General features: G+C 38.8%; 1 protein-coding gene across 2 annotated transcripts in view; it reads right to left on the bottom strand.

Annotated features, from left to right (window-relative positions):
- LOC127836508 (telomerase-binding protein EST1A-like) overlaps positions 1 to 24251 on the bottom strand; it is a 48016-nt gene that overhangs the window by 6394 nt on the left and 17371 nt on the right. For both annotated transcript variants that reach the window (XM_052363156.1, XM_052363163.1), the window contains 8 exons: positions 21501 to 21682; positions 13409 to 13482; positions 11869 to 11969; positions 10512 to 10615; positions 7790 to 7969; positions 4167 to 4313; positions 2559 to 2709; positions 1930 to 2150 (listed from right to left, as the gene is read on the bottom strand). In XM_052363156.1, the coding sequence (XP_052219116.1) occupies positions 1930 to 2150; positions 2559 to 2709; positions 4167 to 4313; positions 7790 to 7969; positions 10512 to 10615; positions 11869 to 11969; positions 13409 to 13482; positions 21501 to 21682 (1160 nt within the window). The remainder of the gene's footprint in view (positions 1 to 1929; positions 2151 to 2558; positions 2710 to 4166; positions 4314 to 7789; positions 7970 to 10511; positions 10616 to 11868; positions 11970 to 13408; positions 13483 to 21500; positions 21683 to 24251) is intronic.

Below are 24251 nucleotides of genomic sequence, written 5' to 3'. Positions count from 1 at the left end.
AATAGTGTATTACCACCCCTGTCCTGCTTATATTTATATTAATCAACAAAAATAAACATTAACACAATATTTAATATACCAAATATACAAAAAATCTCATATTCTGATAATAGTTTTACTGATCCACTGTATTTTACTCAAAGGATGATGTTTCATTGGACTGATAATTATAGATTTAGGATTACAGACCAGTTGCTTCAGTAATATTGTTCAGAGTTTGCCCTGTTGGCAGCGTATGCATTCTTGAGTTATCATTAAAAAACCATTTAACTATTTCGGGTCACCGTGACCTTGACCTTTGACCTAGTGACCTCAAAATCAATAGGGGTCATCTGCGAGTCATGATCAATGTACCTATGAAGTTTCATGATCCTAGGCCCAAGCATTCTTGAGTTATCATCTGACAACCACCTGGTGGACGGACCGACAGACCGACCGACAGACCGACGGACATGAGCAAAGCAATATACCCCCTCTTCTTCGAAGGGGGGCATAAAAATGCAAAATTATGACCATTTTGTCAATACACAAAAATCAACTACCAGTATTTCAATTAGCAAACAAAATATTATGTATGCATTATTGGCCTTTAATTCCTGTTTTAAAGTAGATGGTTTAACTAGGGATGCAAGAGTTTAACCGGTTAACCTTCCAAAATGATCAATTTATTAGGAATTAATTTTTTTTGTAACCTCTAGACTTTTCAACACACCTAATTTCAGCCCAAGCTAAACAATCAAACATATTTGTTTGCAATTGCATATCTACCCAACAATATTATTACTACATCAAATATTATTTTTGTTAAACAGACTAATTTGTTCAAAGGATTTTTTTTACAATTTTGGGGAGTGTCAAATAATTATTAAATAATGCTCTGCAGAAGAAGCAGGGCAGACTTATAGATTTAAGGACAGACCATTCAATTACTATATTCCTTCCTTGGCCGGAGGGAAACATAAGATTTTCATTTTGCAGGACAATTCAAAACGAACATACACAACATTTGGAAACTTAAAGCTGCCCTATAGTTTTGTCAAAAACATAACAAATACGTCTATACAGCCAAGTCGGGTATGTTTAAGGGTAAATTTTATTTTGGATTTGTTTTATCACACATGAAAGATGTATTGCACATCTACATTTCACATTGATGACATACTTGAAGTTTAAATTTAATCAATTGAAAAATGTGGAAGTAGTTCTTTTAACAAAGTGATAATATTTAACAAGATCTGACCCACCAACAGACACAGGAACTTTAATATTCCCACTCTAATATTTCTTTTGCAATTGTGTAATTTGCCCTTTCAGCAATTTGGAAGAATGCATAAAATATATACACTGCAAAACAATAATAATACAAAAAAAGAAACCGTCGGAGACAGGTGATGCTCCCCAAAGTTTTTTTGTCACAATATTGCACTATATATTCAGAAAGGAAACGTCTTGAGGGCATAGTAGTTGGGGGGACAAAAAAAAAATATAGAAAATTTCAAAGGGCCATAACTCTGTGAAAAATCATCCGACCAGAACCCGCTGATAATATTCACATCTCCTCTTAGTAGTGAAGCTTCCCATAAAGTTTCATTGAATTCCGGTCATAAGTTGCTGAGAAATAGCCCGGACAAGAATTGCACTATATGTACAGTTAATGGAAAATTTCAAAAATGTCAAAGGGCCATAACTCTGTAAAAAATCATCCGACCAGAACCCGTTAATAATATGCACATCTCCTCTTGGTAGTGAAGCTTCCCATAAAGTTTCATTTAATTCCGGTCATTAGTTGCTGAGAAATAGCCCGGACAAAAATTGTGCACAGACAGACAGAAAGACACACACACTGACAGACGAAGCGGCGACTGTATTCTTCCCCCAAAATAAATTTTGGGGAAGCATAAAAATCCTTTAACAACAAAACCAACATACACTGGAGTCTGTCTCCTCACTGCGGAATGCAATCGTCTCCATGACAGTACCCTTGGAGGTAAGAGCTTTTAGGTGAGCATTCTTTGTCTCAAACTCCTTCTCAAGGAACGTGATAGTGTGCTGGGCCCTGGTCTTCACCTTGTGCCTGTGGTCATCATTGTCTGCTGAACAGTCGCCAACTGGACGCTTGCCCTGGGCCAGTCCATCCAGCTCATTTATCACTGTACAATGAGAAAAGGACACTTATTTAGGGGACCTATTATGTGATATACGCAGACCTGGTTTTCAATGGGATATTTCACAATTTACACGTATTATTTGGTTAAATATGCTGTTGCAAAAAAATAAAACTTCATAGTGCAACTTTTACCAGGATTATACTGTCACATTCGTTAAGGAATTTTATGATAATGCGAAATGCTTCAGAATCTGTTAACACAGATCTAACTTTCAAAGAAATGGTTTAAGCAAAATGGAATTGCTGGGCTATATCCACTTGGCATCTTAAATAAATTGCTTTAAATCATATATACGCATGTGGTTGTCTTTTTAAAGTTTATGTGGTTTTCAATGTTCATTAAATTCTTGCTGAAAATCAGAAAGTACTGCTAATTTTACAGGGCACATACCGACAAGAGGTATGACTATGGTGTAGTGCCTGGCTACAATCAACTTCTGTAGACTGGGCAGGTGGTCTATGAAGCAGTTGGTGTCTGGGATGAGAAATATGGGCCGCACCTCCATCTCTATACTGTGGGTCTTGTTCTTCTCTAGCACTCTCTACAACAGTCAATAGCATACATGTGTGTCTTGTTCTGAGAAAATTGGGCTTAATGCATGTGCGCAAAATGTCGTCCCAGATTAGCCTGTGCAGTCTGCACAGGCTAATCAGGGACGACACTTTCTGCCTAAATTGGATTTTTGCTAAGAAGTTACTTCATTTAAACGAAAAATGTCATAAAAGCGAAAAGTGTCGTCACTGATTAGCCTGTGCGGACTGCACAGGCTAATCTGGGATAACACTTTACGCACATGCATTACGCCCAGTTTTCTCAGAACACGACTCATATAATGGTTGGGTATGTATGAGGTTTATAAGTACATTTTAACTGTCCCCTTAGTATCATCAATTTTTTACATATTTTTACATATTATTAAGACTTAATGGTGCAATTTGGGATATAATTTATGTGTTTGTACTCTTTTTGTTTTACTTTGTTTCAAAACTTAAAATAAGCAATACACACATGATTCATATAAACTTTTAGCCCAAAAAATAAACACATTCTTCATAATGATTTATATAATTCTGATACAGATTGTCAAACATCAGTTTCTTAGTTTTTATATTGTGCAAACTCCAACAGGAACATGTTGTGCCTTAATTATCAACAGGTTGCTAATTGTCTCAATTGTAATTGATTCCAATCCAGTAATTGAATTGGCTTTCCCATGCTATTTAACAGGAAAGACCCTGTTTCTGCAGTTAGGGTCTTTTGTAAAATATTATTGCTTAGCATATATTGTTAAAGGAATGTCAAAGCAATTATAAAGGAGTGCCATAAGACCACCCTTGACCAAAATGGACGTCATTAAGGCCTTGGCGCCAGAAAAGGCTGCTTATAAGTTGTGCATTATAAATAAATGGTAAGGCATTTGATTTATTAAAACAGCTTTTTTTTAGGACAATAACCACTTCACCATAGTTCATGATTTATCTGTTTCCCAAAACAAATAATCATATGAATATTAAGCACCAAACTTTCTCTTTATGAAATTGAACAGACACTTTAATTTGTGTCCCAATTTCAAATAATAAAATATTGCTATGGAACCCACAAGAATTATGTCTATGTACACGTCTTTAAAACAATCATTTTCTGAAGCCCCACTCTAACCACACAAATCAGTCCATAAAAAAGATGATTTGCCATAAACAATGGAACTAGAATACTGCGACACAATGACACTCATCATGCCACAATAAGTCTTATGCCATGGCCAGGGCATGGCTAGACCAGGCGGCTTAATTGTGCAGTCTGGTCAGGAGCTCTGTGGTCCACTATTAGGTCACACACAATTTCATTGTCTCATTAGCTGACAGGATAGCTCCAGACCAGACTGTGACCGCATATTGCATATGACCTTTTTTTGCACAACTTTGTTAAAACATAAAAAAATTCTCTACAGCAAGTATTGCCTCTACAGCAGCAAGCAGTGAGACACAAGAGACTTACATTCCTATTCTCCTGTATTCTGTTCTTCTCGTCCACTCTACGTCGCAGCTCTTCTCTGCGCGCCTTCAGCTCCTGTACGTTTGCATCATGATCTCCCTCCACACTGACTTCCTCCTCATCCTCAATCACTACATCCTCATCTTCACCCTGATGTTGACACCATGAAAACAGGTTGGAACATGATTACCCCATACAATTTATGACTTACTTTCATAAATCATATGTCCATCAATTTAGATACTAGAACTTTTAACTAAACACAAAGATAAAAAGTATTAAGAAATTTTAAATGTATCATATCAAATGGAAATAAGAGGGCGTGAAAGGCTCAAAATTGCTCACCTGAGTTACAAAGGAACTGACCTGTTCTGTGCAGCCCCATGATATCTTTAGAACAAAATTAATGTTCTGAGCAAGTTTCATGCAGAGTGAAATATAAATGTAACCTTAAGAGTGCTAACAAGGTTTTTCTTTAGCCATATGAAGATAATTTCCCGCTCCCTGGCGGCTATGTTTTACAAACGACTGGAACTATTTTAGAACTGATCCAAGATATCATTAAAACAAATGTTCTGACCAAGTTTCATGAAGATTGGACAATAAATGTGACCTCTTGAGTCTTAACAAGTTTTTACTACAGCTATATAAGGAAAAATGCCCCGCCCTCTGGTGGCCATGTTTTTCAACCATTTTAAAACTGGTCCAAGATATCATTGGGTCAAATCTGCTAACCAGGTTTCATGAAGATGGGACAATAAATGTGGCCTCTAGGGTGTTAACAAGGTTTTGCTATAGTAATATATAGCCATATAAGAAAAAATGCCCGCCCCATTTTGGCCATGTTTTCCAAGCAGCCGGAACAATTTTAAAACTCATCCAAGATGTCATTGGGACAAAATCTTCTGATCAAGTTTCATTAAGATCAAACAATAAATGTGGCCTTTATTGTTTTAACAAGGTTTCACAATAGAAACTAGAAATGGCGCGACAGAGGCAAACGCGTATCCCCACGCCACATGTTTGACCCAGGAGGTGCCCCAGGGTTGGTAATGGGGCCATGCATAGTTGAGATTGACCGTATTGTCATAAGAGATGTTCAGTATCAATTGGAAGTAAATCGGTGTAGAAATGGAGAAGTTAATGTAAAATAACATAAAACAAGAGATGTGTTTGTCAGAAACACAATGCCCTCTACTGCCTTGCTTTGATTTATTTAAAAAAATAAAAACATTTGGCAGGTTCATTAATTACCTCCCTTTAAAACTTATTACTTCCCTTGGATTTGTTTTTTTGACCTTTGACCTTGAAGGATTACCTTGACCTTTCACCACTAAATGTGCAGCTCCATGAGATACACATGCAGGCCAAATATCAAGTTGCTATCTTCAATGTGGTAAAAGTTATGGCCAATGTTAAAGTACATAACATAAAAAAATGAGTGAAAACCTCTGACCGGGCCCCACCCCAACCCCCATAACTTTTGACCCAGGGGTCAGATCAAAATCTCAAATAGTGCACGGACGCACATATGCTCATAGCTACCATGTGTGTAAGTTTCAAAGTTCTAGTGCTTATAGTGTAGGAGATAGTGGCCAGGACGGACAGATGGATGGACAGACGGCGGAGATAACCACAATATCCAGCCCTATGAGGAAAACTGTCCCCCCCCCCCCCCCATTGTGTCCAGGTTTTTCAAGCAACTGGTACCATTTCCTAGCTCATCCAAGATATCAAAGAACAAATGTTCTGACCAAGTTTCATGAAGATTGGACAATAAATGTGACCTCTAGAGTTTTAACAAGTTTTCACTTTAGCCATAAGGAAAAATGCCCTGCCCCCTGGTGGCTATGTTTTTCAATAAAAAATTACCATTTTCGTACTTGTCAAAGATATCTTTGGGAAAAATCTTCTGACCAAGTTTCATGAAGATGGGACAATATATGTGGCCTCTAGAGTTTTAACAAGTTTTCCTGTAGCCATATACGGAACAAGACTATTGTCAAGCAATATAATTCCCCTTCCGGCTCCACCATTGTCAGAAATTCCAGATTTTTATATATATATATATATGTGTTGCCATAGCAACCAAATTTTTGTATTTAGGAACAAAATGAAATGACGTGCATAATGTCCATATTGCCATCTATCCATGTTTCAAGTTTCATGAACAAATATTAAGAACTTTAAAAGTTATTGCAGGATCCAGAAAAACCACCATTTTCAGCAGTATTTCTGGTCTATTTGTTGCCATTGCAACCATAATTTTTTATGTCGGAACAAAATGAAATGACGTGCATAATGTCCATATTGCCATCTATTCATGTTTCAAGTTTCATGAAAAAATATTAAGAACTTTAAAAGTTATCGCAGAATCCAGAAAAACCACCATTTTCAGCAGTATTTCTAGTTTATTTGTTGCCATAGCAACCAGAATTTTTGATGTAGGCACGAAATAAAATAACATGCATAATGTCCATATCGCCATCTATCCATGTTCCAAGTTTCATGAAAAAATATTAAGAACTTTTTAAGTTATCGCAGGATCCAGAAAAGTGTGACGGACGGACGGAGACAAAACCATAAGTCCCCTCCGAGGAAACCGGTAGGGGAATAAAAAATGCCCCGCCCCCATAGTGGCCATGTTTGTCAAGTAACCAGAACCATTTTCAAACATGTCTAAGATATGATTAGGTAAAATCACCTGAAAATGAGTATATTGAAATGTTTCATGATGATCAGACAATAAATGTGGCCTCTAGAGTGTTTAAAAGTTTTACTATTGCCATATAAGGAAAAATGCCCTGCCCCCTGGTGGCCCTGTTTTTCAACCAACTGTAACAATTTTCGAACTTGACTAAGACATCATTGGCACAAATCTTCTGACCAAATTTCACGAAGACCAGACAGTAAATGTGGTCTCTAGAGTATTAGCAAGGCAAATGTTGACGCCGCAAAATGCACAAAGGGCAGAAGGCAATCACAAAAGCTCACCATAAGCACAGTGTGCTCAGATGAGCTAAAATATCATTTATTCTTCAAAATTACAACAAGATAATATAAACTGACATCAAATAAAAGACCACATAAAATCAGATGAACCATTAGTGCTGTGGAATCTAATTCCCTGTTTTGGTCTAAACTCTTGTGGTAACCCTATTCAATATACAGCCTTATGTGGCTTAATAATCTTACATATACGTTTACAATAAAGAACCCAAGAACATCTAACTTCAACTCAAATGCTTACAACTGGTATTTATCAGCAGATACTTTATGCAATCATTCCTTACAGCACACTAAAACCTTCTATTGATTTTGTATTTGGCTCTTTTGTACAAATCAGAATTTTTGTTTACATTGAATTAGACAAGCAGGTTCACTATCCACACAAAGTTCAAAAGCTCTAATTAAAATGAAAATTGTTATAAATAGAAAATGTTTTTTCGATGCAACATTATCATGACAAAACATAATAGTGTGTTACAACCTAATATTACAACCAAATCCAAATTAAAATGAAACACAGAAATGCAATCCAAATAGGTAGCAAAATGTGAAATGTGGTCATGTAGTAATCAACACACCATATTTCAACAGAAACCACAGGCAGGTGTTAAGGTTACCTCAGAGCCCAGCGCGGCCCCTGCAGTTTGGGCCTGGTCCGTGTCCCCGTATCCGTCAGGGGGCGCCACACTATAGTAGCGACCGTCCATGTACTTGAGCATGGGCCGCTCCTCCATACCACACAGGTACAGGCCAAATATCTGCAGCTGCTGCACACGCAGGCAGTCACGCGCCATGTCCTAACATACACAATGGGGCATGTACTGAGAAAACTGGGCTTAATGCATGTGCGTAAAGTGTCGTCCCAGATTAGCCTGTGCGGTCTGCACAGGCTTAATCAGGGATGACACTTTCCGCTTTTATGGTATTTTTAGTTTCAAGGAAGTCCCTCCTTACCAAAAATCAAGTTTATGGGGAAAGTGTTGTCCCTGATAAGCCTGTGCGGACTGCACAGGCAAATCTGGGACAACACTTTACGCATATGCAGTATGCCCAGTTTTCTCAGAACACGACTCAATGAGAAGTTATTATTTCTGTTTGTGTATATTTTTTCTACATGGTATCTAGTGTTTTATTGCTGTGTCAAACTGTTTGACAGTGAGTTCCTTGCAATAAAAAAGAACCAGGTTATGTACAAATGTGTCTCATTTGCTGGTGCAGCTGACAGTTTACTCTGTTTATATTTGTTTAGTAAGGCCATATCCCTATAGTCTGTACTGCCTAGTTCTCCACTTTTAGAAATGGACATGCATAGGAGCTAGTGTGACTTTTCAGATATAAATTTTTACATCGTTTATAACAACTTAGCCTTTTGTTTTGTCAATCCAACAACGTGGTATGATCTTCATGACTATATACCGCAAACTGACTCCAAATTAAGTTGACATGCTAAAAATAATACTGATTGTTGGCGATCATATTATAATTATAAAACGGTTGTTTAAGTTAAGAGAAGCGAAATTCAGGTTCAACCTTTTTACTAATGTTTGAAATGTAAAACTGACAATAATAACAATTATTATGACGTCTTCACCAAAATCACAACAATGCTAGAAAAAATTATATGAAAATTCAAGTTATTTTCACTTTAAAGATCATGAAAGCATGCCTCTTACTGACTGAAAGATCAACAGAAGGTAACATTAATAGGTCATCCTTATATCAGAACGCAAAGCATATTGACCTTTCGACAGCCGATTGATTGACAGGCTTATTAACCAATCAGATTACAGCATAGATTAGGCCCATTACTATCCGCCATTTTGTCCGTCAAACTCGCCGTTGTCCGACACATAAGCTTATACGTAATTCTGTGTTTTAAACAAAGAAAATGGTTGAAAGGTGCTGTTATGGCACTTGTTATTCAGACACAAGGTATCCAGAACGGTTAAAAGATGGAAGTACGTTTTTTTTCCGTTCCCTCAACCGGGTACTAATCTTGAAACATTCAAACGTTGGATTCGTCTTTGTGGTCGTCCACACGAACAGCTTAATCTCAACATATTAAGCGATCGCCCGAAAGCAAAACACAGTCGTTATAATAAGATACTACGCGAAAATAGAAAATGTAAGTTTTGCAACGGACACGTTATAAAAAAGAGTATAACTTTGTACTTGTTTATCCTCTATATAGACAAATTAGAAAGGAACATTTAAAACCATTTTTCAAAGGTGGCCAACGTTAAATAAATTTGACATTCTAATGCAGTCGGCAAATAAATAAGACATTATAAACTTTGCTAGATTTTTTTAATGCTAATGAAAACGTAATAATAAAGACAATCAGTTATTATTTTTAATAATATCACATAGAATAAAACATTTTTTATTTCTTTTGGTTTAAGTCTTCCAAATTTAATGTAAGTTAAGAAACTATTTTCAAATGCGTAAGTAATTATCAATAGGGGCCAATAAGTGTCATTTTACACCATATGTGGGCTTTCTACTAATCCGTTATCAAAACAGATGCCGCAAACTGTGAATGACCCTTTGAAAACCCGGTCTGATTAGCGAGTTTTTTTGTACATGAAAATTCTTTCAACTTTTTATATTTTAAACATTGCAGAAGATAGTTTTCGAGGAAATAATAATATATAATAATATATTGTGTATGTTACTTTTTTGACGACTTTGACTTTGTTATACGATTATAACAATGCGCATGGGTCATTTTGACCAAACGCATTGTAGATATGTGTTATATCAGATTTCAATAGAAACGTTCTTCGTCTTCTATTATAATAAATTTACTTACCTGTGCCACATTTGCGATGTTGCCATCGGTTGCAAAAATTAACGGCTTTTAATTAAAAAACTGAAACATCTATTACTCAAGGAAAAATATTGTGACTAACGAACAATTCATACTGTATGCGATAATTGGCGATAATTTTGCCGACTTTGATGATAAATTTAACGGCTTTTAAGTAGACTAATAAAAAAGTTTTGACTATTTAATAGATATGATAATTATATTCAGCACCACTATTCAATGATAATAAAAACTATTGTATGGCCTTTCTGGTATACCATGAGGCCTTTTTGGTTCACTTATGCGGCCGATTCGCGTAGCCATTTTTATGACGGACTTCGGCGGAGTGACCCCCCTTGAAATCGGTGGGCGTGGCTTCACTCTAGCTGTCGAAAGGTCAATTGTAGGACTGGATTTTTATCAGACATGCTGAAATTCCCCATGTTTTCAACCACTTTACATCACTTAGAATATACATGTAGTCCCATAGTCACAACCAGAAGTATCTATTTCAACATAAACATGCATACCATATCGACGCCTTCTTGTACAAAGTTGTTGATGGTAGGTTTCCCAAGCAGAGGCACAAACCCTGACATCATCGTGTCCTCTGACAGTATCACAGGTAACAAACCTGGGGAATTATACAACATGGTTTTCAACTTTGTTTCCACGATATGGGAATTCTAAGACAATAAAACAAGACAATGTATGACAGCAAGGATATTGGCATGATATCTATTTCGATTCTGAAGCACTCTGGGGTGTAAACATGCATACACTACCACAATACAACTGTATAGAAATTTATTGCAAACTTCTAGTTAAACTTTATTTTTTTGTCGACAACAAAAAATAAAAATCTGTGTCAAAATATGCAATCAAATTCACATTTTCTGTTAAGACATGATTGTTTTTCAACATAACTTGATTTGTTGATTTCTGATCAGGTAAGTAAGCAATTATTATGATCAGGAACATGTATCAATGGCTGACCCCTTTCACAAGATTTCCTAAACTCTTAAGCAAGACGCCTATGATGACCCCGAAGTGCTCATTGGAGTTCAAGGTACACCAATTGTCAAGAAAATTACCTGGTGACTTAGTTTTTAACCCTACTTTATTCAGCCATTGCCTCAATATTGTCATGATAACATTGTATCCATGTTTCAGAGTCATAAATGTGGCTTCTAGAGTGGTTAAATGGGTTTTTCTATGATTTGACCACATGACCTAAATTTTGGACACAAGTTTCCAGATTTTAATTCAGCCTAGATATTCTCAAGATAAACAAAAATACCTATTTTCATTAAGATTGAGTTATAAATATGGCCTCTAAAGTAGTAACAAGGTTGTTCTAAGACTTGCCAGGGTTACCTAGTTTGTAGCCACATGTGTACCTGATTTAAATTCAGCATACTAGTAAATATTGTATAGATAATCTTTGTGACGCGTTTCATCAAGGCAGAGTCATAAATGTGGGTTTCTAGTGTGGTAAACAGGTTTTTCTAAGATTTGTTATGATGACCTTGTATTGAACTTATGTGAAAGGTGACCCAGATTAAAACTCAGTCTTGACAGTGTCAAGATAACCATTCTGACCAAGTTTGATCAAGATTGTAACAGGGTATTTCTAATTTTTGACCTGATGACTAAGTTTTTGGAGGCACTTGACACAAATTCAATCTTGGTCTAGATATTGTCAAGATAAACCTTTTAAACTAGTTTCATCAAAATTCGAGTACCAAATGTTGCCTCTAAAATTTAACACACTAAATGTAGAAAACTTACGAAGTTTACAAACATCATCGGACAACTAACACAGCCTGACCACTATAGTTGTTATTATCAGCTTACAAGAAAACTAAATTACTGCATTTCACCAACCTTGCCTCCTGTCTGTGTAGAACTTGACAATGTCTGAGGTGTTCATCTCAGCCAGAAGGTTGTACAGACGCGCCACACACTCCCACACATCCACCTTGGGACTGAAACACAGACACACAGTGGTCAGGATGAGTCTTAGAAATCGGTATATAGAGAGGCCCCCCCCACAGAGAGGTCCCCCTCCCAGAGAAGTGTCCCCTTATTTTAAAGGGGGCGGAGAGGTGCCCTCCCATCAAATCTGGAGAAGCAGATAAGTGCCCCCCCCCCTGTCAGAATTAAGTAGGCGGATATCTGCCCCCTCATAATAATTCAAAGGGCAGATAAGTGCGCACTTGTGTCAAGAACCATGAAACGTCTGGCATCATAATCTCACCTTTTTACCGTAAACAACAATTGTTTCTAATGAGAAGTTCAATGCAAATGGTGAGCAATCAATTACCTATGGCAAGTAAATATTGAAAACAATACCCGTTACACAATACAAGTATATTTCCATTTATCAAACTGAATAACACATATTTTCTACAGCCACGTGATAATATTATTTAAGTCCCTTTGTACACCATTCACTATACATGAATGCCTTGCAAAAGTCGTGTTTTACCGGTAATAAGATCGCCAAACATGGTCGAGTTCCACGCAGGAAAAGCGTGCGTGTTAAAACAGACCATGTGTCGTAACTAACTATAGACTTGTAAATTAGTACATGTAGTACTTATGAATGAAAAAATACATCTGAATTAATGCACACAATAAGATAGTAGTGACCCATTGGAAATTGAGCACTTGCTACCTTTGAAGAAAGCCGCATACTGGTTTATTATAAATTTGAACCGTAGAAATCCGTAATTGGTGAAAACAAACAAATCAATTATTAATTTCAGCTTGCATTAGATTGTATTAAATTTCAAGCTAATTGTTAGTTCTCACCAAGGGGAAAATATCAAATAATTCAGCCGCGAAAACTTTTTATAAGCAAAAAAGGGATTTTTTTTCTTTGGTCACATAGGGGAAAATCACGTAATTATGAAGATGGTGACGTCCATGCCGAGGCAGGTATTTTTCGCCCCCTTTATTACTGGTACTTGTATTTATTTGTGAAATTTCCATCACATTCCAGCCATATTAGCAAGAAAATGACGGGTGTTTTTTTTTCATTGTAATACACTTTCTATATATCGACTTTACTTGCCGCGAAACATATTTCTTGTCATAAATGTTTAAGATTATTTTTTCGTAAGTGTTGGGTAATTATATTGGATTATCGGATAAATGTGCATATTAGAAAAGCGGTATGTATACTGTTATCGTTCGATTCGGTTTATATGCATGTATTTGCGGATGACAACACAGCATGACAATACACAGGACCTATATTATAGGATATACTATACCTGTTTTTATAAATAAATAAGCTCAAAACTTATAACGCTGTCCATTTATAACACTGTTGCGTGGCATGGACCCCGTCATCTGCGTTATATTGGAGTTACAGTGTATTAATATTATTTACGCTTGGTGTTTTAGATGAAGTACCTACCCACAAGAAGGGTCCCTCACTTGGGGTGGTGGGTTCCAGAGATCAGGGTGTGAGATCATCCAGTCTGTCCAAACCTGGACCACAGAAATCAACATCAGTAGCATCTTATATTGACAAGTATCCCAAACAAGTACCACATCATTTTCAGTTACAAAATTCACCATCTCAAAACCTTGTTACAGTGAAATTTTACAAAAGAGAGCTTAATTGTATGTATAACCATCAATCATACATGCCATAAATGTTCAGACCAATTCCAGGACATTGAGCTAAATTTTGCGAAATATTTTCCGATTTTCCAGGACATGTATACATATAGCGATATATTGGTACGCATTTTTTTTCACATCATAAATTGCTAAGTTCGAAAGCCTATCCGAAATACACTAGATCTATTAATGTCAAATTAAACATTACTACTTCCGGTACTAAATAAAAGTCACATGTTTTTTAGTGTTAGAAAAGAGCACCAAATTACTTTTGTGTACATGTCATATCATCTGCAGGAAAAAAAATCAGAGTTAAAAGTATAATTTTCTGGGATACATTTAAGGTGTCCGAAAGGTAAGAGTGTCCAAAAATCTAGTGCAATAACGTCAACTTACAATGGTACTTAAAATTGCGAATGCAATTCAAATTCACTTATTATTTTTATTGTTAAACTGAGGGTTAAGAACAGGACAGAAATAAACCTTGTCAGGATGAACATTTTATATGTTTATTTTTTTACTCAATTTCTTTGTCGGTTAAACGTGCTAACAGCTTTTAATTTTTTACTCAAAGATGTTGGAATTCAGATGTGTGAACTCCTTTGCCCATACGCAAAAGGAAATTATAATGAAGTATGTTAAAGCAAATTAACAACCTCATAAAACAAATTTTCTTAAGTAAAATTCATTTTAATTATTAAATACTTACCTGTTATCTCTAGCTTACCCCTTTCCAAGGAAGTTATTTCATCCGGAAAATATTCAAGCGCTGGGAATCGTCCACCTCTATAAGAATCCAAATCAGGTTAAACATAGTACAATGCAACCTAACAGGAAATCAAGAACCACAACTCATCTTTCCTTTACGCAAACATAAAAAGGCGATGAGCGGGGTGGGAGGTGGGACTTACCGATAACAGGTAAGTATTTAATAATTAAAATGAATTTTACTTAAGAAAATTTGTTTTAATATCATAAATACGTTACCTGTTATCTCTAGCTGATTTTGCAGCTGCGGCGGGAAGGTTCGCATATTTTTTCCCATCACAGCAAAACCCATATAGAGGGTTTACAGCCAGAGATAGTAGAATCAAGTCCTCTTATAATCTTTGTTAGTACAGTATAGTACTTAATTCTCGGATGGCACCAGTGTACTTACGCCATAGAAGAAACTACAGTTTGAGCCACTACAAGAGGACCCAACTTATACAAATTGTCTTGTTGGCACTCAAGAGAACGAAGATAAAAAGAGGAGAAGGTGGTCGGATTCTTCCAGAAAGCAGCTTGAAGCACTTCAGATAGTGGGGTCTGATTAATAAAAGCCCACGAAGCCGAAAGAGCTCATAATTCATGCGGTCTTATCTTAAACAGGGATAAATCCCTCGATGAAAGAGAAGAATAAGCTTTCCTTATAGTCGAGGCTATCCAACGAGAAATAGAAGCCGCAGACACATCGCCCCCCCCTTTTAATGGAATGAAAAGTCTCTTGCGAGAACCTCGAATAGACTTTACCTTTTTAAGGTAGAACTTCAAAGCCCTGACCGGGCAAAGGAGTCTATCATCATCTTCATGTCCACAAGTTCTAGATAGACTTGGAACTTTGAAGGGTTTGGAAGCCATAGAGGGAAGTTGATTTTTAGCAAGGAATCCTGACTGACAAAACAATGTAACAGAACCATCAGAAGAGTCAAAACGAAGATGACTATCCTCGATAGAAAGAGCATGAATTTCACTTCTCCGTTTGGCTGAACCCATAGTAAGAAGGAAAACGGTCTTCCATGTTAGGAATTGTAATGAAGCCTGATCAAGAGGTTCATAGGGAGCCTTAATAAGGGAACCAAGCACACAAGCTAAATCCCATTTAGGAGCAAGTGTACGAGATACAGGACGACTAAGTTCCATAGCTCGAACAAGTTCTGAAATAGCTGGATCAGCACAGTATTGTGAAGACTTAGTGAAAGCCAATGTATGCGAAATCATAGATCTGTATCCTTTGATGGAACTAAGAGAAAGTTTCTTATCATCAAAAAGATAAATGAGAAAATCCGCTATTCGTCTAGCAGAGGGATTGAGGGGATTAATTTTCCCTCGAAAACACCAATTGGAGAAGAGTTTCCAACGAGCATCATAGACTGCTCTGGTGGATTTTCTCCTTGCCGAAGCAACGAGGGTTGAAGCCCTGACAGAAAAACATTTCTTCTGCAAAGATTGCCTGATAACGGCCAGACGTGTAAGTGGAACATTTTTGGGTCCGCATGTAGTCTGCCGCTTTGAGACAGAAGATCTGACCTGTGAGGAAGATTCCTGGGATAATCGTACAGGAGACTGAGAAGATCGTTGAACCAAGATCTTCTGGGCCACCAAGGGGCAATCAGGAGTATCCTGCAAGAGCTCACCCTGATTTTCCCCAATATTTGGGGAATTAGAATGGGTGGGGGATAGGCGTAAGCGTCCAGTTGGTCCCATGCGAACGAAAGCGCGTCGATTGCCCACGCTGCTGGATCGTAAACTGGACTCACATACAGAGGAAGTCTGTGATTGTGTCTGGTTGCAAATAGATCGACCAGGGGATAACCGAACTTGAAAAAGATCTGGTTGGTCACTTCTTGATGAAGTGTCCACTCCGATGGAAGTAACTGGTGTTTGCGAGACAAACCATCCGCCAGGGCGTTGAGGCGACCTGGTATATATTTTGCCAGCAGATGAATGTTGAGTGTTTTGCAAAGAACAAGTAATTTTCTGGTTTCCAGATACAGGGATTGAGAATGTGTTCCCCCCTGTGCCTGGATGTAAGCCACCACAGATGTGTTGTCTGTTGACACCATCACACAAGAGTCTCGAAGATGTGATTGGAAATGAGATACAGCTAGAAATACTGCTCGCATTTCTAGATTGTTGATATGAAGGTGAGATTCCTGATGAGACCACAACCCTGAAATTATCAGACTGAGAGGTTCCAGGTGAGCACCCCACCCTTCCTTGCTCGCATCCGTTATTAGATATAATGACGGTTGCGGGGGAAGAAGGGGTACTCCTGCCAACAGAGTCTCCTCGTCTAGCCACCACTGAAGATGAGACCTTAAGGAGGGAAGGTTTGGAATCTGTGTTAATAGATTGCCTGGAGACCATTTCCAACAAGCTGAGAGATAGTGCTGAAGAGGACGTAGGAAGAGACGTCCCAACTGCACAAAGTCTGCTACTGAGCTCAGGATACCGTTGAGAGAGAGGAATTCTTGAGCTGTTATATGAGATTGGGACAAAACCCAGTTGACCTTCATCAGAAGGTCTGATATACGTTGAATAGACACTCTGACCCGATTGATGTGGGTCAAGAAATTCATTCCCACAAACGTAAAGTCCTGTGAAGGAATGAGGTCTGATTTGTCTGCATTGAGAAGGAGCCCTAACGAGAGGAGCTCCTTCCAAGAGAATTCTAGGTTGTACAGAAGCAATTGACGATCGAGCTGGTGTAAGAGCCATTCGTCGAAATACTGAAGAAGAATAATCCCGTGAACTCTGAGGTGTGATCCGACTGCCGACATTAGTTTGGTAAAAACTCGTGGGGCTGTCGCCAACCCGAAAGGCATAGACCGGAACTGGTAGACTTGGCCTTGAAAGGCGAATCGCAAGTACTTTCGGTAGTTGGGATGTATAGGAACATGGAAGTAAGCATCTTCCAGATCCAAAGACACCCCCCAGTGCAGGGGTTTGATGGATTCCCGTATGAAAGAAGGAGTCTCCATTTTGAAAGTTGGTTTGAGGAGATACATGTTGAACACTTTTAAATCTATTACTGGTCTCCAGGAACCATTTTTCTTTTGAACAAGAAAAAGACGACTGTAAAATCCTGGAGAATAAGGATCTTGAACCCTTTCTACCGCCTGTTTTTCCAAGAGCCCGAGAATGGACTCTGGAATATGTGGATGCCGAGATACCAGCTCTATAGGGACGCGAGAAAGTGGAGGCCTTTTTTTGAATTGAAAAGTCAGGCCTTTTGTCACAAGAGAATGAACCCATGCGTATGAAGTAATTTGAAGCCATCGATTTGAGAAGTGGAAAAGTCTGGCCCCGACTGGTATTTCCGGCATCGGAGGTTGTGGCGGTAGAAAGGGAAGGGACCTAGGGCTGATAAGCAGGAGGTGCGCCCCTGCCGGTAGAAGGTTTGAAATTCCTCTGTCCCGGCTTGGGTTTGCCCTTTTTCCCAGAATCTTTATTAGAAGACTTGTGTGACAAAGAAGGTCTGTTATAGGAAGACTGCCTATTAGGACCTGACCGTGGATTAAAAGAAGGCTTTTTAGAGAAAAGGTTATTTCTCTTAGCCGTCTTGAATGCTGGAACTGCTGGTGGCCTAGAAGCAGGATGCTTAAAGACCCCTTGGCGTTGTCCAGAGTTGTTTCTAGCTAAAGAAGCATGAAGTTGGTCATCCTTGTCAGCTGTGATTGCTTCTTGTATCCTTCCACCAAAAAGAAACCCTGATGTGAGAGGAGCTGTTCTGAGCGAGTTCATACCAGGTTCCAACAGAAAATCTTTAGGTAAAGAAGTAAGGATAAGATCTCTACGAATCCTTAGCATCTCGGACATTGAAGAAGCAGAAGTGTGAGATAAGGCCAGTGTGGTCCGTGAGAGATGAATTAACAAATCACGGAGTTCCTCCGGAACAGATTCCGACCAATCACACACCATTTGTAAAATTGTCGCTAGCATGAAGTCAATTTGGTTAGTCAAACCTAATGATCTACGTTCCCTCATTTCCCAAGTTTCCAACATTGAAAACGGAACAGAAACTGAATTGGAACCACTTGGCATTACAAGAGATAGCTTGCTTATGTCCGGATCTGGAACCGGAAGTTTTGAAAAATCCAACCCAGATGTTGCATGTGGTACAGGAGGTTTGTAACTTTTACTACCTTCCTGGTGTTTTGGATCAGCTAGTTCCTTAGGAATTTTCCATGTTTCTCCTCGTTTTGGAATAGTCTTATTAGCTGATTCCAATGATTGAAGAACAGATAGAACAGTAGAACCAATGGGAAGTCGTGGGTCAGGACGAGCCGTCGACTTAATAACCCTGTTGGGATCAAATGTACGAAAAAGTTGTTCTGTCACAGAAATCGTCGCATTTGAAGACAGTTCAGCAGGTCTTGGACAGTAATCTTCACCAAGAGTACGAAACATCAGTTCATAGATCTGACCAATCGGAGCTAAATATTGATCCGTCTCAACATTAGATTCTGCATCTGAATCAGCCTCACTCTCTACAACACCAGCGGTTTGTATAGAATCAGCAGGAACAGAAGTGAGAATATCTTGTACCGGATTGTAATTGTCTGGTAACAGCGAATGATCATCCCCGACGTCAGTAAACTGATAATGTAAACCGGAAGAAGGTAAATTATCAGCATTGACCGGTACAAAATGTCCCGCCGAATTCTGTATCCATAGTGTATCAGGATTCGACAGGGTAGCTGTAGGGGGTACACGACTAGATACTGTAGATGATACCCGTGGTGTTGACACTGACGCCGTAGTAGTGAGATGAGCTCCTGAAGATGCAATACGTGTGGCAGTCAACGTTGGAACTGACACATTTGGCATGGAAACATGCGATTCCATAACGGAACACGATGGTGAACGACTATACGTATGGTAAGTCCGATGCTGTCTACGTGAACGTTGCCGACGTCCTCGTTTCCTGCAATGTCGAGATCTGGATCGGCTGCGCTGTCGAGATGTGGATCGGCTGCAATGAGATCGAGATTTTTTGGAATACCGTCTCCGTGAGTGATGACGTGATCGCTTATGAACGCCGCGACGATGATTACTGCTCGACGAAGAAGAGCGTGTCCGATGTCCACTCCTTGATGAAGACGATGTATTCGACGACGAATCGGATGAAGAAGAATACGCCGATGATGAAGACCGAGTTCTTCTTGACCGGCGATTGGTGTTATCGGTGGCAGGCCCAACTGATGACTGTTGACCGGTGACCGGACCGGACCGGTGACCGGACCGGTGATCAATGACCGGACCGGACCGGTGACCGGACCGGTGACATGACCGGACCGGTGACATGACCGGTGACCGGACCGGTGACCGGCCGGTCATATTATGACCGGTTACGTCACCGGACAAAGACTGTAGAATGGCGGCTGCCATGTGGTCTGACATTGATCCAGTCGTTCCATGATCAATGTCGCCGGTATGCATGGTGTGAGTCATAAGATCTGATGACGATCGACTGACAACAACACCATCTTGCCCGGTACCCAGTGACTGACAAAACCGCTGGTCATCCTTGACCAGTGGAGTCACCGGGTAATCAACGTCGGATGGAGGTTCGTTGCGTTTGCGGCTGATCGACGTCCACCGGCGACCTGCTTTTGTCCATACGTCGTAAGCCCACAAATCGCAAACCGCACATTTGTTATTAAATGTGCAACCGGTACATGCCAAGCAAGTATCGTGGGAATCCCACCTTGCTTTGATATGACCACAAGAACCTCTATCCTGTAAGTTCATTCTGAAATAAAAGAAACAGAAAGAACCTACAAAAGACAAATTAATGATTATAAATTCAAATAAAAAGTTAAACCACAAAATGTAAACACAAAGAACGCTGTCCAATTGACCTCAATTACTTATTGGGGAATAGGCACGAATTCCTCGTGGTTCACGTGCTCATGACGTCATGTACATGAGCGACGATGCAAACAAAGAAACCCAGCAAAAGCAGAAATATGACAATTACTGCAACAAAAAGTATAGAAATATAAACCGAATGATACAAATAAAAGATAAATAAACTTTATCCTTTTAAACTCCGCCAAAAACACATGAAAAGAACACATAAGTCCTGAGCCTAAAATAGGCGTGCACATGGTTTTATCCGGAAAGGAAAGATGAGTTGTGGTTCTTGATTTCCTGTTAGGTTGCATTGTACTATGTTTAACCTGATTTGGATTCTTATAGAGGTGGACGATTCCCAGCGCTTGAATATTTTCCGGATGAAATAACTCCCTTGGAAAGGGGTAAGCTAGAGATAACAGGTAACGTATTTATGATATTAAAACAACGCCGCCTTTTTGGTTTGACTCCGATCTTGACACAATCAATATGATAACAGGAACCCTGTTAATTGATCGATTTTGAAAAGTAGCGTAGTCACCTATTCTGGTTGGCATTGCCATGGAGACGCTGCAGCTTAGTGGGAACACAGATTGGAGGTGCAGTTAAGCCTAAGATAAGGTACATGTTGATATGAATTTTGTAAAATCCGGGACATTTGACAGATTACCAGGACTGCGGGACACGTTCTTCATTTCCGGGACAATCTCGAACAATCCGGGACGTATGGCATGTATGATAACCATAAATACCAACAATCTATATATAAATACATGTATTTAGCGCAACAGTAACTGAAAATTATTATATGTATTAATACTTAATATATAAACAACACATGTGTAGATATTATAGTAATGTAATACTATAGCTACTTTGAAAAACAGATCTATGACACATAGTTACACCAAAATATGTTCTCATAGCTCACTGCTTAATAATTATAATCATATGGTTATTAAATACTTTAATGTAACTGGTACCTGTCTTTTTAATTAATGATACCATCACTCATATGGGTTATTAAAAAACACCACAAAGGATGCATATCACTCTCTAAATTGAACCCGCCTTAATGCATTTGAGCTAAATGTAATCCCAGATTAGCCTGTGCAGTCCACAATATATTCAATAACTTGAATAAGAGGGACAATTTCTGCAGGCAATGAGGCTATTTTATCAGGTAAAATTGCCCTAAAGACAAAACAAACACAAGTAAAAAACCAATTTTTGCAAATAAGAGCCCAGATAGAATGCTATACCTTTACTCCAGGTATGAGCTCCTCCAGTTCCCGGCTGTACATGCGCCCAGGGTAGTCGTTGGACTTGATGTGTGCGGCCAGCAGGGTGGCACTCTCCTTCAGGAGGATACCGAACATGTCCAGAGACATCTGCACAGAGTGCTGCTGCAGCAGGGAGCGGCAAGTTGACTCCAGACTCTCATCTATTGACAAGCAAGATACATGAGCTGTGACATGCCAAAACGGAACATTTCAAGCCCCAGATCTGAGCCGCACCATGCATAAAATGGACCTTCGGACACATATAAACAGTAGCCCTATATATGCCTCTTCCTCAGCATACTCTTATGAGGAGTCATATGTGTCGAGTTCTGAGAAAACTGGGCTTTATGCATGTGGGTAAAGTGTCGTCCCAGATTAGCCTGTGCAGTCCGCACAGGCTAATCAGGGACGACCCTTTCTGCTTGTATGGTATTTTTAGTTTCGAGGAAGTCCCTCCTTACCAAAAATCAAGTTTAGGCTGAAAGTGTCGTGCCTGATTAGCCTTAGCAGACAGCACAGGCTAATCTGGGATGACACTTTAGGCACATGCATTATGCCCAGTTTTCTCAGAACAAGGCTCATATTGCCTCTAATGAGACCATGAATCCTTGCGTGACTGAAGCAGGCTCCTGACCAGCCTGTCCAATGGCTAGTTACATGGTACATTAAATCCGAAAGGCCACTAAATACTGTAAACGTATAGAAATTCGTCGGTATGAAATTTCGTGGTTTAATAAAAAACAACTAATTCGTTGACACGTAATTTCGTGGATTTCAAATAAAAATCAACTAATTTGTTGATATGTAATTTCGTGGATTTCAAATTTTCGAGGCAGAGTGACGTCATAATAATTACACTTTTATTAAAACAATCTAACGAAGCATAATCTGCTAATCTGTGTTGACAGAAAGACTTGAGGTTAATGTGCACTAAAGCATGAAAGTTTTGCCGACAATTGTTGATAAGAGCGATAAAGGGGCGCACTTGTGGGTCCCCGCTCCCTAATTGCCATCAATGTTGTTTTGACAATATTTGCAATTATCAGCGCAATCGGTCCCCTAGTAGTAACAATTGAGTAATAAGGTCCCCAAAATACACGTGTGAAAACCGTTATGTTATAACATAACAGTTATGTTAATTAAAGTAAATTAACTTTAATTGGCACTAATTGACATAATAATGTGACAAATCTGATAACTGTTAATTTGACGACGTCACGTTAAAGAGAACAAACGTTGTTGTACAGTTTAAATACCGTGCTTGATTTCGCAAGTATTTATACCCTAACACTTATCAAGACAAGAGCACCGCCTTGCGGGTGCAGACCGCTCATCTATTTTCTTTTTAAAGGTAAAGGGACTCTCATTTTCAATCACAAAGGAGGGAGGGGTGGAGTGAAGAGAGGTGTATAGTGTGGGGGTGTGGACATTTATTACATTATTTTCCAAAAATGCGAAAAAAAATAAAAAATCGGGGGGTGGGGGGTTGGGGTGGGTGGGGGGTGGGGGGTTGGTGGGGTGGGTGGGGGGTATTCTTGGGTGCGATGGTTGGACGGTATTTCAAACATAAAATAATAAAAATAAATATTTGTGTTTTTTAAACGTTTAAAAAAAAAAAGACATTTGGGGGGGTGGGGTGGGGATGGGGATATAGTGTGAGGGTGTGGTGGTCATTTGTGAGATGATCTTAAAAAAAAAATAAAAAAAATAAAAATAAGGGGGGGGGGGGGGGGGATTCGGGTGGGGGGAGGGGGGGGGGGTGGGTTGGGATTCTTGGGTGCGATGGTTGGACGGTATTTCAAACATAAAATAATAAAAATAAATATTTGTGTTTTTTAACCTTTTAAAAAAAAAACATAATTTTTTTTTTTGGGGGGGGGTGGGGTGGGGTGGGGGAGGTATAGTGTGAGGGTGTGGTGGTCATTTGTGAGATGATCTTAAAAAAAAAAAAAAATAGGGGGGGGATTTGGGGGGGGGGGGGAGGGGGGGGGAGATCACGGGGGATGGTTTGGGTGGAGTCTATTGTGGTATGTCAGGTAAGAGTAGTTTTGTCAAAGTATCAATCAAATCTAATCATAAATAAAGAAGGTACGGCAATTTTGGCAAAATTTAATAATTTGACCTTGAGAGTCAAGGTCATTCAAAGGTCAAGGTAAAATTAAACCTTGCCAGGTACAGTAACCTCATGATAGCATGAAAGTATTTGAAGTTTGAAAGCAATAGCCTTGATAGTTAAGAAGTAAAGTGGATCGAAACACAAAATTTAACCATATATTCAAAGTTACTAAGTCAAAAAAGGGCCATAATTCCGTAAAAATGACAACCAGAGTTATGCAACTTGTCCTTTTACTGTACTTTTATGATAGTTTGCGAGTGTTCCAAGTATGAAAGCAATATCTTTGATACTTTAGGGGTAAAGTGGACCAAAACACAAAACTTAACCAAATTTTCAATTTTCTAAGTATGAAGGGCCCATAATTCCGTCCAAATGCCAGTCAGAGTTACATAACTTTTCCTGCACAGTCCCCTTATGATAGTTAATAAGTGTTGCAAGTATAAAAGCAATAGCTTTGATACTGTAGGAATAAAGTGGACCTAAACACAAAACTTAACCAAATTTTCAATTTTCTAAGTATAAAAAGGGCCCATAATTCTGTCAAAATGCCAGTCAGAGTTACATTACTTTGCCTGCACAGTCCCCTTATGATAGTTAGTAAGTGTTGCAAGTAT

Source organism: Dreissena polymorpha, chromosome 1 (assembly GCF_020536995.1).
Source record: "Dreissena polymorpha isolate Duluth1 chromosome 1, UMN_Dpol_1.0, whole genome shotgun sequence".
NCBI lineage: Eukaryota > Metazoa > Mollusca > Bivalvia > Myida > Dreissenidae > Dreissena > Dreissena polymorpha.
The sequence above is the reverse complement of the archived record's forward strand: the minus strand, read 5'-3'. Positions and strand labels throughout refer to the sequence as shown.